At 40.9% G+C, this 16,009-nt stretch overlaps 1 protein-coding gene across 1 annotated transcript; it reads right to left on the reverse strand.

Annotated features, from left to right (window-relative positions):
• Nucleotides 1–3,641: 3,641 nt before the first annotated feature.
• LOC143894829 (uncharacterized) lies at nucleotides 3,642–11,529 on the reverse strand. The gene is made up of 2 exons (XM_077401467.1): nucleotides 10,747–11,529; nucleotides 3,642–5,866 (listed from the first exon to the last, which is right to left on the reverse strand). Exons 1-2 carry the CDS (start codon nucleotides 10,764–10,766, stop codon nucleotides 4,174–4,176), a joined length of 1,713 nt encoding a protein of 570 aa, XP_077257593.1. The 5' UTR covers nucleotides 10,767–11,529; the 3' UTR covers nucleotides 3,642–4,173.
• Nucleotides 11,530–16,009: the final 4,480 nt, after the last annotated feature.

Consider the following 16,009-nt stretch of genomic DNA (forward strand, 5'->3'; position numbering starts at 1 on the left):
CGGCGAAAACGCGGATCCCCCCTCGCCCCGCGGCGCGGCGGAAACGCGGTCGCCCCGCGGCGCCGGAAAACACGGCGCGGCGAAAACGCGGTTCCCCCTCACCCTCCCCCCGCGACGCCCAAGAACGCGGTTCCCCCATCCCCTTTCTCCGCGGCGCCCAAGAACGCGGTTCCCCCCTCCCCCTTCCCCGCGACGACGAAACATGCGGGTCCCCCCCCTCCCCCCCCCCGCGGCGCCGAAACACGCGGTTCCCCCCTCCCCCGCGGTCCCCCCGCCCGCGGTTTCCCCCCGCCCGCGGTTCCCCCCCGCCCGCGGTTCCCCCCCGCCCCTCACCCCCCTCGAGCACCACCCGGGGGTAGAACCGGCCTAGCTTACCTACTATAGTTTAACAAGAGTTTGTGAAAATTATGAGTTTTATCAAAATAAGGCTACACATGTTAATCATTGCAAAGACCAAACAAAAATTGTCGAAGGAGAAACCATTGGCGACAACCTGAAAGATGACCAAGAAGATCAAGTTACTGACGACGACGACTTTGAGGAAGAAGAAGAGGTGGAACGAAGTGAAGAAGAAAGAGACAGTGACAGTGAAGAGGACATAGACACAACATTTAATGAACTTACGATTACAGACGAGACCGTGAACAGAACTGAAAGACAAATAATTACGCAAAGACAAAAACACAGTGTAATAAATAGTCGTGATCAAATATTTATGAGGAAAGAAAATTATTTATATTTCCTAACTGCAAATGGTAAACCTTGTGACGAAGGATCGAAACAACTTCAAAATCAAAATTTATTACCCAAAATTAAACAAAGTAAATCAGGAAACATTGAAATCATTAGAAGGGGAAATAAAATTCATTTGATTTTAATTTGTAAAGAAGATGTTAAAGAACAGATGAGTAGAGAAACATTAATTGAACTTACATTTAAATTAAGAGAAGTAATAAAAGAAAACTTAATTAAAATAATAAATATTGCAAAAACAAAAGAAATAGATAATATTCAATGGGAGGAAATTTTAAATCAAATTCGAAAAACATTGCTTGGAATTTCAATCAAATTAATTATACGCCATGGGTTAGTAATAATTCCGAAAATTCAAAAAAGGAAAGATATTATTGAAGAGGCTCATTCATCGAAAATCGGGGGACACAAAGGAATAACCAAAACATATAATCGAATTAGACAAAATTTTTATTGGGGAAATATAAAAGCTGATATTCAAAATTATATAAGTCAGTGTTTGCAATGTCAAATTAAAAAATTAGTAAGAGTTAAAACTAAACAGCCCATGTTAATCACGGACACACCATTTTCGTCATTTGAAAAGATATCAATGGACATAGTTGGACCATTACCTGAAACCACCAAAGGAAATTCCTATATCCTAACAATCCAAGATCATCTCACAAAATTTTCTTTTGCTATTCCTCTAAAATCAATAACTGCAGTTCAAGTAGCTGATGCATTATTAAAATATTTTATTTGCATTTTTGGAGCACCTAAAATAATTTTGACAGATCAAGGCACAAATTTTATGAGTAATTTAATGAAAAGATTTACCAAACAATTTAAAATTAAACAATATAGAACAACTGCCTTTTACCCACAAGCAAATGGAGCTTTGGAAAGGTCACATTTAATATTAGTAGAATATTTAAAACAATACGTAAATAAATTTACAGAATGGGATAATTTATTAGAATATGCTACCTTTTCATATAATACAAGCACTCATGAATCAACTGGATATACTCCATATGAGTTGGTATTTGGAAAAACAGCCAGACAACCATCCAGTGAAATTGTTAACGATATTGGAAAAGAAAAGACATATGACGATTATTTATATCAGTTAATGACAAATATTCATGATTTACAAGAATTAGCACGAGAATGCTTGATTGCATCAAAATTAAAATCAAAATATTATTATGATAAAAAGATTAATCCACAAACTTTTCAAATAAACGATCAAGTTTTTCTTTTAAATGAACCGAAGAAAAGTAAATTAGGAGACCAATATTCTGGCCCACATATAATTACAGATATTTTACCAAATGGTAATATTAAACTCCTTTTTAAAGGAAAATCAAGAATTGTTCATTCAAATAAAGTCAGAAAAATGAAAACTTAAATAAGATTAAAAGTGTACCCGCAACATTTTTAATCTTAAAAGACAATATACTTTAGAATTATACTTTAGAATAATAGTAATTCAAAATCTTTTCTTACATTGTAATTAATACAGCTGAAGAAGAAGATTCCGATGAAGATGATAATCCCAATAATCACCCTATTTCTCAACATTCAACCAATTTATGGAATCATCGGGTACGACTGTGGGACGTCAAACTTCAATGTGACGACTGTCTCATTATTGGAGATCGAAGAATGCAACATACCACTAATAGAACCACATATAGAGGAAACTAACATTCAATTATTACAACTTGCGAAATTCGATACAATAAATGTAATTCAATGTAAAATTTTGATTTCAAGAACAATTTATTACTGCGGAATGCACTCAAGCGGAATATATTATTGAATCGACAATAGATCAATGTAAAAATATGCATAAAACCGGTACACTTATTATAAATGTTAACAATGTAATCAATGGGCTAAAAGTAAATCATACGACATCGCGACCAATCACTTTTGCCGAAATCACCGCCGAAACACGCGGTTCCCCCCTCCCCCGCGGTCCCCCCGCCCGCGGTTCCCCCCCGCCCACGGTTCCCCCTCGCCCCTCACCCCCCCCCCCCGAGCACCACCCGGGGGTAGAACCGGCCTAGCTTACCTACTAACTATTTAATATTTCTAAAAGATTAGATGGTATAATTATTTGTGAATTTATTGTTTCATTATTGGTAATTGAAAAATTTAGATCATCGTTATTAATGTTTTCTAAAGATGTTCCTATCTCAAGTGTTTCATTTTGAGTGTCATCTATAATGTTCGGCGATTCCAAAGGTGATGATTCGTCATTATTTATCTGATTTATTGGATTGTTGTGTATTTCTAAAGATTCATTATTGTTTATTTGATTTTCTGAATTATTGTGTATTTCTAAAGTTTCATTATTATTTAATGACTCTAAAGCCAAAGATTCATCATTATTTGTTTGATTTATTGGATTATTGTGTATTTCTACATGGATTGTGTGTTCAATAAATAGCGGTTCTTCTAATTCCTTTTTTGTAAAGGGTATGCTTTCTCTTTCTGATTTCTCTGCATTACGTGTTCGCATTCCTGTAACTGTCGGCTCCGGTTCTTCTATCATCATTCCCCTTCTTGGCGAAACTGGCAAAGGTTTAGGATTAGCATTTCTTTGTCTCGCTTCATCATCTTCTGGACACTCTTCGATTTCATCAAATGAAGGATGTATTGGAAATATATTTGTCACAGGGTTTCTCGATAAAGCATCAGCATTAGCATTTATTTTTCCCGGTTTGTAAATTATTTCATAATCATATTCAGTTAATTTAATTTTCCATCTCGCTAATCGTCAAGTAGGATCTTTCAATTTATGAAGCCAGGTTAATGGTTTATGATCGGTTATTAATTTAAATTTTTTTCCATTGTTAGCCGTTTGTCGGCTAAAGGGGATCGTGCTCCGTTCGCGATAGGAAGGATGAAGGAAGGCGTTGTATTTTTGAACCACTTTAATAAATTGAGTTGCCTTACACGAGTGTCCTTATTACAAGTTCCACTTCGCGTCTCGTTTATAGATAACTCGCAGGTGACTCGACGCGACAGCTTGATGGTTTCAGACCGACTGCCTGATTGTTCGATTCGGCGGTCTTACATCGGTTTTCGATTGCTACCTCGGGATCGCCCGTGGTAGCATTAACCTCTATGGTCAGCGCTCGGCGCTGACCTTCGCGTCAGCGATATTGGTCCTCGTGGATGGACCTTGCTCTCTACGTTTCGTCGCTGGGGTCGAGTTTCTTTAGCGCTTGGCAACTCGGTTGCCAAGGGCGTTGTGCGCTCACAACACCCTTCCCCCCGCGGAAAAAGAAAAACGTAGTTTTTCGTTTATTTATGCGTCTTCTTTTTCCCTGAGAGGTTACAATCTGATTTTCTTATGTGCTATTTTTACATGATTTTTGATTTTTTTATTTTTTTTTTTTTTGTTACAAAGTTTTAATGGTCCCTTCATTTTTTTTTTATTACATAAATGATTACGGCTATGATACTTATTACTATTACAATTGTGACCGTGGAGCCTATGGAATATATAATATTTTTATTCGTGAATATGCTGGGTTGGTTATTTTCCATCTCCTTTTGGATTTCTTCTAAACTTAAACTTATTTTCATTAATTCTGTTGGATCTTTGATTATTGGTTCCAGTTTTATTTCTTTATCAGATTCTATTTTATTATTTACCGTTATACTTTTTTCTATGATGTCTGTTATATTAAACTCTGGTAAATACATTTTTACATATTTATTGTAAACTCGATTTGTTGTCTCTAAATATATATCTGGTGTAGTTAGTTTACAACTGTCGCGTAATGTTATTTTTCCGGTTTTCTCTATTTTTATTTTAATTTCCGGCAATTCGTTACATTGAATTACTATGTTAATTGTCTTTGGGGTGGAAAATAACCATGTCTGAGGCTCGGATACTGCAATCCAGAATGTTACATTTGATATAATGTGACGTTGCTTACGATTTTCTATATGTGTAGACGTTTTTACAAAGAGCTGTATTTCGGTCGGTGCATTCGCCGTTATAAAATAGACAGGGAGGTTCTGAGCGCAGGTGAACTTAGTATTCTCTTGTGTACATTTATTTAAATCGTTTTCCTTTAATATTACATAGTTGTGATTTTCTCGATTTATCCCTAATAGGGTGTGAGAGGGTTCTAGGAAGGTGAAAACGTTGTGGCTATTGTGTACTGGTACAGGTGTGATCTTTATTATTTCATACATTGGATACGCTATTAATGGGAACGCTAGGATAGTGTATATGTTCGAATTATCATAATACGCGTTTACATCTAGGTATTTTTGGATGAAGTTCCAGTTTTCGGCTTGTATTTTAAATGGGAAGTTTAATCTTCTATCTATGTGTGAGGTCGCTTCTCTTAGTTCTACGATTATTTTTTCGGTTGGGAGTACACGCGTTAATAAAATATTGTGTTTTGCGTGAGTCAGATAATCTGTAATGTCATTTATGTCTGTCGTGAGGTCATTTAAAATAGCAGTTAATACTAGTAGTTGTTCGTCTATTCCCTCTCGGTATATGAGCTGTTCCTCTAGTTTTCTCGTAACGTTAGCCATTAAATTTTCATTATATGAAAGTGTTTGTTCTAGTTTTTCCATATGACCTATGGTAGCATTAATGATTTTTAATTGATTTTTTGCTGCGTGCTGCAACGTTTGTTGTTGATTATTTAGTAATTGTATTTGTTCGTTTATTACTTTCGCGTCTTCAGCGTCCATAGTGCCAAATAATGTTTTACTTATTTGACCTACAGCGTCGATCAGGCCTCGTTTAATTACTGGTGATCGGTAAATGGTTCGTAGTTGCTCTAGGTTGCGTGTCGTTTTACTATTCTCTCGTTTAATGGTCTGGAGAGTGATTTGGCATGTGTTTTTGACGCTTTTGATGGCATGGTTGCAGATTTCTTCGATGCGCGCTAAATTTTCCTGGAGTTGTTGATATCTTATGTTTAAGGCGGTTACGTCTATGCGTATTGCCATTTTCCATGTTGCCTTCGTTTGCTGTAGTTGTCCGATTTTCTCATAATATATGCCGGGTTCGGCGGTGAACGCTGTCATCTCGTACGGTGGCTGCTCCGATGTCGTTTCCTCTGCGAGGTGTAGGATGATAGCTAGCCTGTAATATGAATATGTTCCTGGAGGTGTTCTATTTATCTTTTATTTTATGCTGACTTTATCTGTCAGCAAGTGTCATTTCTTTTTTACGTAGCGCGTTTTTGCGTTAGTCTACTGCTACTCTTCGTGCAGTATCTAACGCTCCTATATTGTGAAGTTAAATTATAAGTGCTAAAATGAGGTGCTTCAGGTGCAATCGTTTCTTCGCACCGTCTACGTGCGATGCCTGTTTACGCACATATTGGTTGCGTGTGGCTCAGGCTCCCCGCGCCACTGAGGAGCCAGCGTCGCCAGATTCGCCGCCTCCGACTTACGAGGACGCGGTTCAGAGGTACATGCTGATCTTTCCTTTACGGATAACCCTGGACGTGGCCACCGGGCGGAGAGAGGTCTCCCTCGTGCGGCGGAATAATTCTTAGGTGAGTACTGTTAACTTTCGTCTCTCTCCTTTTTTTTTTTTTTTTTTTTGCTTATCCTGCTTTTGCTTTGCCGTGTGTGCTTTTATTCTTCGACTAGCGCTTTCAATCGGTTCGCGTGAACACGTAGCATCTTTCGCTTGATTTTAATTGTGTAGTTTACGTCGTTATGCTTTTCTAAGATAACATATGGTCCTACCCATTGCGAGTCGAGCTTCTTTGAGCGTCCTCGTCGTATTGTTTCATCGTAAAGTAGCACTTTATCGCCTACTTTAAAGGTTGCTTTATTGATCTTTTTATCGAAATGTAATTTCGATTTTGCTTTTTCGTCTTTCGTATTTTCCCTCGCGACTTGATTCGTTGCGCGGATCCGTTCGCGTAGTTCTTTTACGTAATCGTCATACGAATATGTTAGTTTCGGCGGTTTTGTTAGGGCCGTTGGTAGGTCAGGTCGGTGCCCGTAAACTAATTCGAATGGCGTGAAACCGGTAGTAGAGTGTGGCGTAGTGTTATACGTAAACATCGCGTAAGGGAGCCATTCGTCCCAATCAGTTTGATCTTCGTTAATATAATGCCTCAAGTATTCGGCTAGAGTACGGTGCGATCTTTCCAGTGCCCCGTTACTCTCATTCTGTTCCGCTTTACATAGTACTCGGCTGGCGTACGCTATCGGTCGGTCTTCGCCGACTGTTCCCTGTGATAGGACAGCTTCGATTGCGAAATCGGACGCGTCGGTCGTCACTATAAATTCTTTATTAAAGTCGGGATAATTCAACACTGGCGCGGTTGTTAATTTTTCCTTTAATAATTCAAACGCGTTCTGTTGCTCTACTGACCAAGTGAACTTTTCTCCTTTTCTGGTGAGCTTGGTCAATGGCTTAGCTATCTTCGAAAAATTTTTTATGAATTTTCGATAGTACCCGGCTAAGCCTATAAATGACTGTATATCTTTCACTCTTTTAGGGATCGGAAATTCTTTGACGGCTATTAATTTCGACGGATCCGGCGAGATCTCTTTTTCAGAAATCACGTGACCCAGATATACGACTTCTTTGCGTAGAAATGCACATTTGCTCGGTTTCAACTTTAAGTTGTATTTTCGAAGTCTGATTAGCACCGCGATTATTCGTTTGATGTGTTCCATTAGTGTCGCTCCATATATGACGATGTCGTCGATATAGGCGAAACATCTCAGCCCTAGTAGTCCGGCCAGCACCGCGTACATTAGTCGCTGGAATGCTGCCGGTGCGTTTTTCAAACCGAATGGCATGCGATTGAATTCAAAGTGCCCATCCGGGGTGGAGAAAGCTGTTTTACTTTTATGTTTTTTGTGCATAGGAATTTGGTGATACCCCGAGGCCAAATCTAGCACGGTGAAATATTTCGCGTTACCTAACTGGTCTAGTATATCAGTTATGTTCGGCATGGGGAAAGATTCTCCCAAGGTGAGATCGTTTAGTTTTCGAAAGTCGATAACCACGCGAAATTGCACTTTTCCGGATGCGTCCGGTTTTTTAGGAACGACTATTATCGGCGCGTTCCAATTACTCGTGCTTGGGCTGATTATGCCATCCTCGAGCATCTTTTCTATTTGTTTTTTTACCTCGGCCTTATGCTTCTCGGGTAACCGATAAGGTCTCACATTCACGGGCGCGCTACCTGGCCGAGTATTTATCTCGTGCTCTATTGCGGTAGTCGCGCTTAAATGATCGCCGTCTATGTAGAATACGTCAACGTAGTCATCACATATTTGTTCTACCGCTGCTCGCTCTTCTGCATTTAAATGGTCGAGCTGTACTTGCTCGCGTACTTTCTTTTGTCGTTCGGCGACGGTCTCGCGCTCGTCGCTCGCGCGTAATGAGAGAACGTCCGCGGTGTCGGGCGGCGGCAAGTCTTCTAGGGTTACATACGGAGTGATTATCTCCACCGGCTTGTCCGTCACATTCAACACGCTAATCGGACACTTAAATTCGACGGGCTGCACTAGGCAATGCCCGATAAAAACTCCTGGGGCGGGTTCGCCGCTTCTCACTATGCCGACACGATTATGATCAGTGACGGCTTCCACGATTGTTTCACTGTGAGGCGGAAGTCTTACCTTGCGGAAAGGTCGTAGCTTAAAAGAAGTCGAGCCGATTTTTAATCGTTTTTTCGAGTTTGAGATATCCGCCTTGTGCTTGGTGAGGAAATCGTTTCCTAAGATGCCTTGGTATTCGATTGGAAAGTCATCTTTCACCACATACATCGTATGGCGAATCTTTTTATCTCTGAGGTTCACAGTGGCGTTTATTTTCCCAATCGTATGAATTTGGTGTCCGGTTACGCCTACTAACGCTAACCGTTCTTCCTTTACCATTGTTTTTCCTTTTAAATTTCCTACTTTTATTAACGTTAGGGTTGCGCCTGAGTCTAGTAACAGGTCCATTTCCCCCTTCTCTGCCTCCTGCACGGGCAGTGTCACTAAGTCTAGCGGTCCTTCCTCATGCTTTTTACTTATCTGTGCAACTCGATAAGTCTCGGCGGCGCGCGCTTTGCTTCTCTTGGGTTTCTCATCCTCCTCGCTGCTGCTGCGGGAGGATGCCTCTTCGCTAGATTCCTGCGTCTTTGTCTTTCTGACAGTACTCACGGGCGTTTTCTTAATTGCCTCCGTTTTCGTTCGGCGCGGTCGCTCGGCTTTCGGTCGTCCGTTTAACGACCAGCACTCGTCGCGCTTGTGCCCTGCCTTCTTGCAATACGAGCACTCTATCGTGTTAATGCTAAACTTCTCGGCTTTCGGCAATGCATATCTGTTTGCGTGACGGCTCGTACGGCAATCTCGCGCGTAATGACCGTTTTTTCCGCACTTGAGGCATTCTACCGTTTTCCCTGCGGTTTGCGCATTTATCGCGGGATATTTATTCTTTGCCGTTGCCGGTGCGTTCCGCGGGGAGGGGCCTTTAACTCTCTCCTCCGCGCTGGCGCCTGTTATCGCTTCTTGCAGGCTCTGGTATCGCTGCGCTCTCACTAACAATTTTATGTCATCATGTAATCCAATTTGAAAATTATGCAGCGCTTGAATTTTGATATTATCTAGTATGGCCTTTTGCTGTTCTTGCGTATGACCTTTGCCCTCTTCCATTGCTTCGTAAAGCTCGCGGGCTAATTTCTCGACGCGCCTACCGAAGTCTTGCGCGCTCTCGCCTGGCTTTTGCGTTAACGAATTAAATTCGAGCTGCAGATGCGTCATGCAGCGTTTCCCTAGATATTCTGACTCGAGCTCGCGCTTCAATTGGTCAAAATCGCGTATGTCGCGTGTATCGAAGTCCGTCATTGCCTTCCCTTTAAATTTCGTGCACAGAATAGCTTCGAGTAGCATTGACTCGTCGGTCGGCAGGATATTCTTCATTGCATACGTGCTCGCGTTCACGAATTCACGGACACGTTCGCGCGACTCGCCGTTAATCTCGGGTATCATTGCTCGTGCCTCTTTAAGGCTGAGGTACCCGTTTACTAGACCCGGTTGATTCCGGACGTCGCTATGTGTTCGTCCATATGTGACATCTAAAGGGCCCTGACTACGCACGCGGCGGTCTCGCGTGTCGGGATCAAGTGATAGCCGCTCCTGTCGACTATAAGATTCGCGCGTGGCGGTTTCCATCCTGCCTACGCGGCCCTGTAACTCGCGAAAAGCGCGAAGAAGTTCGGCCGATCGGTCGAACTCCGCAGCCTCGACGCGGTCCATGCGTTCTTGCATGTCGCGCATTAAATTTATTAAATCGGTTATCACTGCGTCCGGGGCTCTCAATTCTCGTTGCGTCGGCTCCGGGACTCGATTTTGCTCGTGTGTCGCCGGTCGCCTGACGAGTGGCCTATTTTGCGCCATTTCGGCGTTGCCTTGTTCGGTCACCCTGGCTGGGTCCGTATTTTCCTCGCGGTTCTCTCGGGTAGGAGTCGCGTTTCCTGTATGACTCATCCCGGCCTCCGCGGAATTCTCGTCGGGAACGAACATACTGCTGTCGTACGACGTGAGAGAAAATTCGCCTCGTTGTGACGCGCGGCTTGGCGCGTCGTCGGAGACGTCTGTGAGTGAGTCTGTCTGGTCGTTATCGCGATTTGCGTGTTCGCCTACTACACTCGCGTCTACCTCGTCGAACGGAAATTCGCGTTCTACAATGACGTTCGGAGATAGCACGGGCGCTTCTCCTTCGGCAAGACGTGACTCTAAATTCAAGCGGACTTGGTCTAGTCCGTCGGCGGGCCGGTCTGACCCTTCGCTTTCGGCGGGCCGGTTTAACCCTTCGCTTTCGGCGGGCCGGTTTAACCCTTCGCCTGCGGATCGCGTCGCGCGCACGGGATTCTCGAGGTTACGCGCGGCGCGTTGCGCGGACTTGCTATGTATAAATGATGCTTGCGGGACGGGCGGCTGTCGGTTCGGGTCGTCCGACATTTACTTAACGCTCGCGGTTACATAAATTTTCGCACTTACAATATCGCCGCGACTCGCATGTTGCTGCTTGGTCGCTTCGCCTTGCTCCGCCTGATCGGTCCGTCGGGCCGCTTCGCTGCTTGGCTGCGTCCCTGCGTGATCGCTGCGTCCCTGCCGCGCTGCTACGCTGCTTCGCTGTGTCTCTGCGTCGCTCGGAGTCGGTGATTCCGTGCGGTAGGTCGTGGCCGTCTCAGGTGTCACTTCTGCACTCGCGGCTGCTACCGTCTTTTCGCTCGGGTCTCGGCTGGCTTTTCCTCTCCGGGATATGTTGCCACCGATTGTTAATCGAACTCGTTCTTGTTTCAGATGCGTGGTTCTTCGGCAGTCCGGTCCTTCCTGGCGAATCGATGGGGCAGATCCCACCGCTGCCACCAATTTGTTAGCCGTTTGTCGGCTAAAGGGGATCGTGCTCCGTTCGCGATAGGAAGGATGAAGGAAGGCGTTGTATTTTTGAACCACTTTAATAAATTGAGTTGCCTTACACGAGTGTCCTTATTACAAGTTCCACTTCGCGTCTCGTTTATAGATAACTCGCAGGTGACTCGACGCGACAGCTTGATGGTTTCAGACCGACTGCCTGATTGTTCGATTTGGCGGTCTTACATCGGTTTTCGGTTGCTACCTCGGGATCGCCCGTGGTAGCATTAACCTCTATGGTCAGCGCTCGGCGCTGACCTTCGCGTCAGCGATATTGGTCCTCGTGGATGGACCTTGCTCTCTACGTTTCGTCGCTGGGGTCGAGTTTCTTTAGCGCTTGGCAACTCGGTTGCCAAGGGCGTTGTGCGCTCACAACACCATAAAGATAAGGTCTAAAATGTTGCACAGCGTAAACTATTGCTAATAATTCTTTTTCAATTGTAGAATAATTTTTCTCAGCTTCATTTAATACTCTTGAAGCGTAACTTATTGGTTGATCTTTTTTTATTTGTCCCTGACTTAAAATTGCACCAATTGCAGTTCCAGATGCATCAGTTGTTAAAAGAAAAGGTTTAGTAAAATCAGGATATTGTAATATTGGTTCATGACATAATGCATTTTTCAATATATCAAAGCTTTCTTGCTCTTTGTCCCCCCATTTAAAATCAATGTCTTTTTTTAATAAATTGGTTAATGGTTTAGCTATTTTTGAAAATCCTTGGATAAATCTACGATAGTATCCCGCTAGTCCCAGAAATTGTTTTATATTTTTAGCAGTTTTTGGAATTGGAAAATTTTGTACTGCCTCTATCTTTTTAGGGTCTGGACGGACTCCATTTTCTCCTATTATATGTCCTAAATAAGTAACTTCTTTTCTTAAAAATTCACATTTATCCGGTTGTAGTTTTAAATTTGCTTCGCGTAATCGCTTAATTAATTTTTCGAATTTAATTGCATGTTCTGTTAAAGAACTTGAATATAATACTATGTCATCTAAGTATACAAAAATTTCATTACCTTGCATTCCTGTAAGCACTAAATCCATTAATCTTTGAAAGGTTGCCGGTGCATTCTTTAATCCAAAAGGCATTTGATCAAATTCATAATGTCCATATGGCGTTGAAAATGCTGTTTTATGACTATCAGCTGGATGCATTTTGATTTGATGAAAACCTGAAGCAAGGTCAAACACCGAGAAATATTTCGCGCCGCCCAGCTGATCCAATATCTCCGTTATGTTTGGAAGTGGATATGCGTCACCTACTGTCTTATCATTTAGGTCGCGGAAATCTAACACCATTCTCCACCGTTTATTCCCCTTTGAATCTGGCTTCTTAGGGACTATCCACACAGGCGTGTTATATGGAGATTTTGACGCCTTAATAATATTCTGATCTAATAATTCATTTACCTGCCTACTTATTTCATCTTTATGAATTACTGGAAATCTATATTGTCGTGTGTGTATTGGTATTTCATTTACCGTTGGAATTCGATGTTTTAAAACATTCGTATGTTCAAGTTTTTCTCCAGGCAAGTAAAAACAATCTGAACTTTTTTCAATTAATTCTTCAACATGTAATCGTTCTTCAGTATTTAAATGTTCTAATCTTAATGTTTTTATGATTTTTGCTTTTCTTTCTTCTTTATTCACGTGAAAACAAAATCTTGAACTTGAGTTAAGGCTTTCGGAATTCGGAATTAGAATTATATCAGAGCTCGAGTTTGAGTTGAAATCAGAGTTTGAGTTAGAATTTGAATTATGAATTGAACTACCTAAGCAGTCCGAGTTTGGATTTATATTTGAATTATGAATTGAACTACCTAAGCAGTCCGAGTTTGGATTTGAATTTGAATTATGAATGGAACTACCTAAGCAGTCCGAGTTTGGATTTGAATTTGAATTATGAATTTGCTTTTCAGTTGTTTCAAACTCATATATTTTGATTGTGGGTACATATATCTCTTCTTCTTTATCATTCGTATTTATTACTTGTAGATATGCCCTGTCATCTTTTACTGTAACTAAAGCATCTCCTAAGTAAATGCTTTTTGTCACGTTTAATCGCGGTACATATCCTTCTTTTAATTCGGGATTTGCGACTCTAATATGCATTTGTAAAATACATCTCGGAGGAATTATGAAAGTTTCTTCTTTTTCTTCAAAAGGAATATAAGTATCATTCCATTCTAATTGATTTTGTTCATAATTAACCTTCACTTGAAATTGTTTAAAGAAATCTGAACCCAAAATCCCATTTTGTGGTATCGGAAAATCATCCTTGACTAAATGAAATACAACTGGACATTCTAAGATATCTATCTGTGCCAGCCCTAAGGTGGTCACATGATGCGTTGTTATTCCACTAAGTCTCAGAGTTTCATTTCTGTCCACTATGGTTTCAGGTGTAATAAAATTTTCTTTAATTATATTTGGCCCTGATCCACTGTCCACTAAGAATTTTAAATTTCCCGTAAAGTTTGAACTATTTAATTTCACAGATGGTACATCTTCAATGTCAGCTATATTTACTCTTCGATATCTGATTCTGGTTCCCCGATACTACTCGTGTGGGACGTATTTTGGCATTTTCCGGGGTCGCCCCTGTCCTCACGGGAATCTGTTCGTTTCCCTGATTTTGTGAATTCTGGCGGAGATTATTATTATATATACGTCTACGACATTCTTCTAATGTATGCCCGGATTTTTTGCAATACCTGCATATTATTGTTGAATTTAAATTTTGATTATTTGAATTTTGTTGTATACCTGAAGTTATTTGTTGTTTTTGATTATTATTAGTATTGTTCTGCGGATAGCCAGGTGTATTTTGATTCCCGTTCTTACTATTTCCCTGAAATTTATTGATTTGCCAGCACCGATCTGCTGTATGGCCTTTCTTATGACAAAATTGACAGGTTACTACTTCAGCTTCTATACGTCGTGTTGATGCTCGTTTTTCACCAGGTGTATTCTCAGCAAGCACAACGCTCCTTATCATTTTAACTGTCTCTAATTCTCTTTCAGCATCAATCGCCCGACTCTCAACCTCTTCGAACCTTCCTTCTTTTGATATTATAATTTCCTTATCTAAACCGCGTAAAAAGCTTGTTTTTAAATGATTTTCAATTGAATTTCGAAATTCTGGGCTTATCTGTCCTGATTCTCTTCTTTGTGCATCAAGTATTCGCTTCCCTAATTCTCGTATACGATTTGCATACGCGACTACTTTTTCATCCTTTTTCTGATATAAATAAGCTAACCGTCCCTGAGCTTCATAAACTGTTTCTCTTGGCCCGTATTTAGTTCTCAAAAATTCTACTAATTCTTGCATTTTACCGAAAGTTTGCCCGAGAATTGATCTATGTGCGTCCCTTTTTAATTTGTTACGCACTGCACGGACTAAGTTTATTTCTTGTGTCGGCGTGATCATGCTGAGTGCTCCCTCACAACCCTCGACAAAATATACAAAAGGAATATTTCCTCCATCAAAATTTGGCACTGCTTCTAATGCATCTCTGATTGAAAAGTGCAAATAATTACCTAGTGTTCCTTCATTTATGATCGCCATTCCTGAACTCGGTGGTCGTGAACTTTGTGATTGTTGTAATTGTTGAATTACTTGTTGCTGGTGAGCCAAGGTCCTTCGTAATTCATCGATGTCCATATCTCCTGTTCCTGTACCCGTTGGCGTTTCCGTTTCGGAAGGTGGCGTACGAATCATCTTAATTTAATTTATACTTTTGTCACTGTTTACTTTGTTCCTTTTCACACAACCTTTAGTATCCCACCGCTGTCACCAAAATTATGTTACGTTCTGTCGTCCGTTTTTGGGTCAAAACATTTAAGTTATTTACCCGGGATTTGGACCAAGTTGTGTGATTAATCAAGGCCGAAAAGATAGCGAATTTTATAAGTTTTATAACGAGGATCAGACTTTTTAATTATTTCAAAATTAGGGAAATCAACCGTAAAATCCAAAAAAATTAATTTGTATGGAGTTAAGGTTTTTTTAATTTGAATTTTGGTTTCAACTTCCTTTAATTTTAAAAATAATGGAAAGGGGTCGTGATCAAATAGAATAGCTTGTTTAATAAGATATTTTAATTTTTTGATTTGGAATCTTTTGCCACCTTTTCTGGGCATTCAGGAATCCTGTTGCCACGCTTTTGGCAGCGACAAGATTAATAGGAAATCTCCTGTTGCCACGCTTTTGGCAGCGACAAGAATAATAGGAAATCTCCTGTTGCCACGCTTTTGGCAGCGACAAGAATAATAGGAAATCTCCTGTTGCCACGCAGTTTGGCAGCGACAGTTAGTAGTGATGAAATCAAAAAGGTTTTTGGATATGAAATTAGTTTCAAAATTAAAATTACCTTTATTCCGGAAAACTCGATTACAAATGTCAAATACGGTTTTTTTTTAAAGTTCTTACTACGAGTTTAGATTTTGACAATAGAGTATCGACTACTCAAAACTCCGGACTTCAAATAACTAACGAATTAATCCTTCGCTCTTATTTATACTTAAATGGCGAGAACCTCCCCGCCTGAGCTTCCCACCATTTCATTGTCTTATCCTAAGGGAGGAGGAAGGTCTTATCACCAAGTGTAACTCGATTCCCTGTGAACCACGGCCAGAGAACTGTCTCCATGAGAAATCGGATAATTAATCGATATCGATTAGCATTCTTGGCTATTTAAAGATTTTAATATCAATTAGCACTCTTGGTTATTTAAAAGACTAAAATTTTGTTCACACGTAACACTATCTTTCAAGTCAATAGTTGCTGTAAATTTTCCAATCGTATGGGCTTTATGACCTGTTACTCCTGTAAGGGCCATT

This window comes from Temnothorax americanus, unplaced genomic scaffold (genome assembly GCF_048541705.1).
Source record: "Temnothorax americanus isolate GAGA-0224 unplaced genomic scaffold, ASM4854170v1 Scaffold143, whole genome shotgun sequence".
NCBI lineage: Eukaryota > Metazoa > Arthropoda > Insecta > Hymenoptera > Formicidae > Temnothorax > Temnothorax americanus.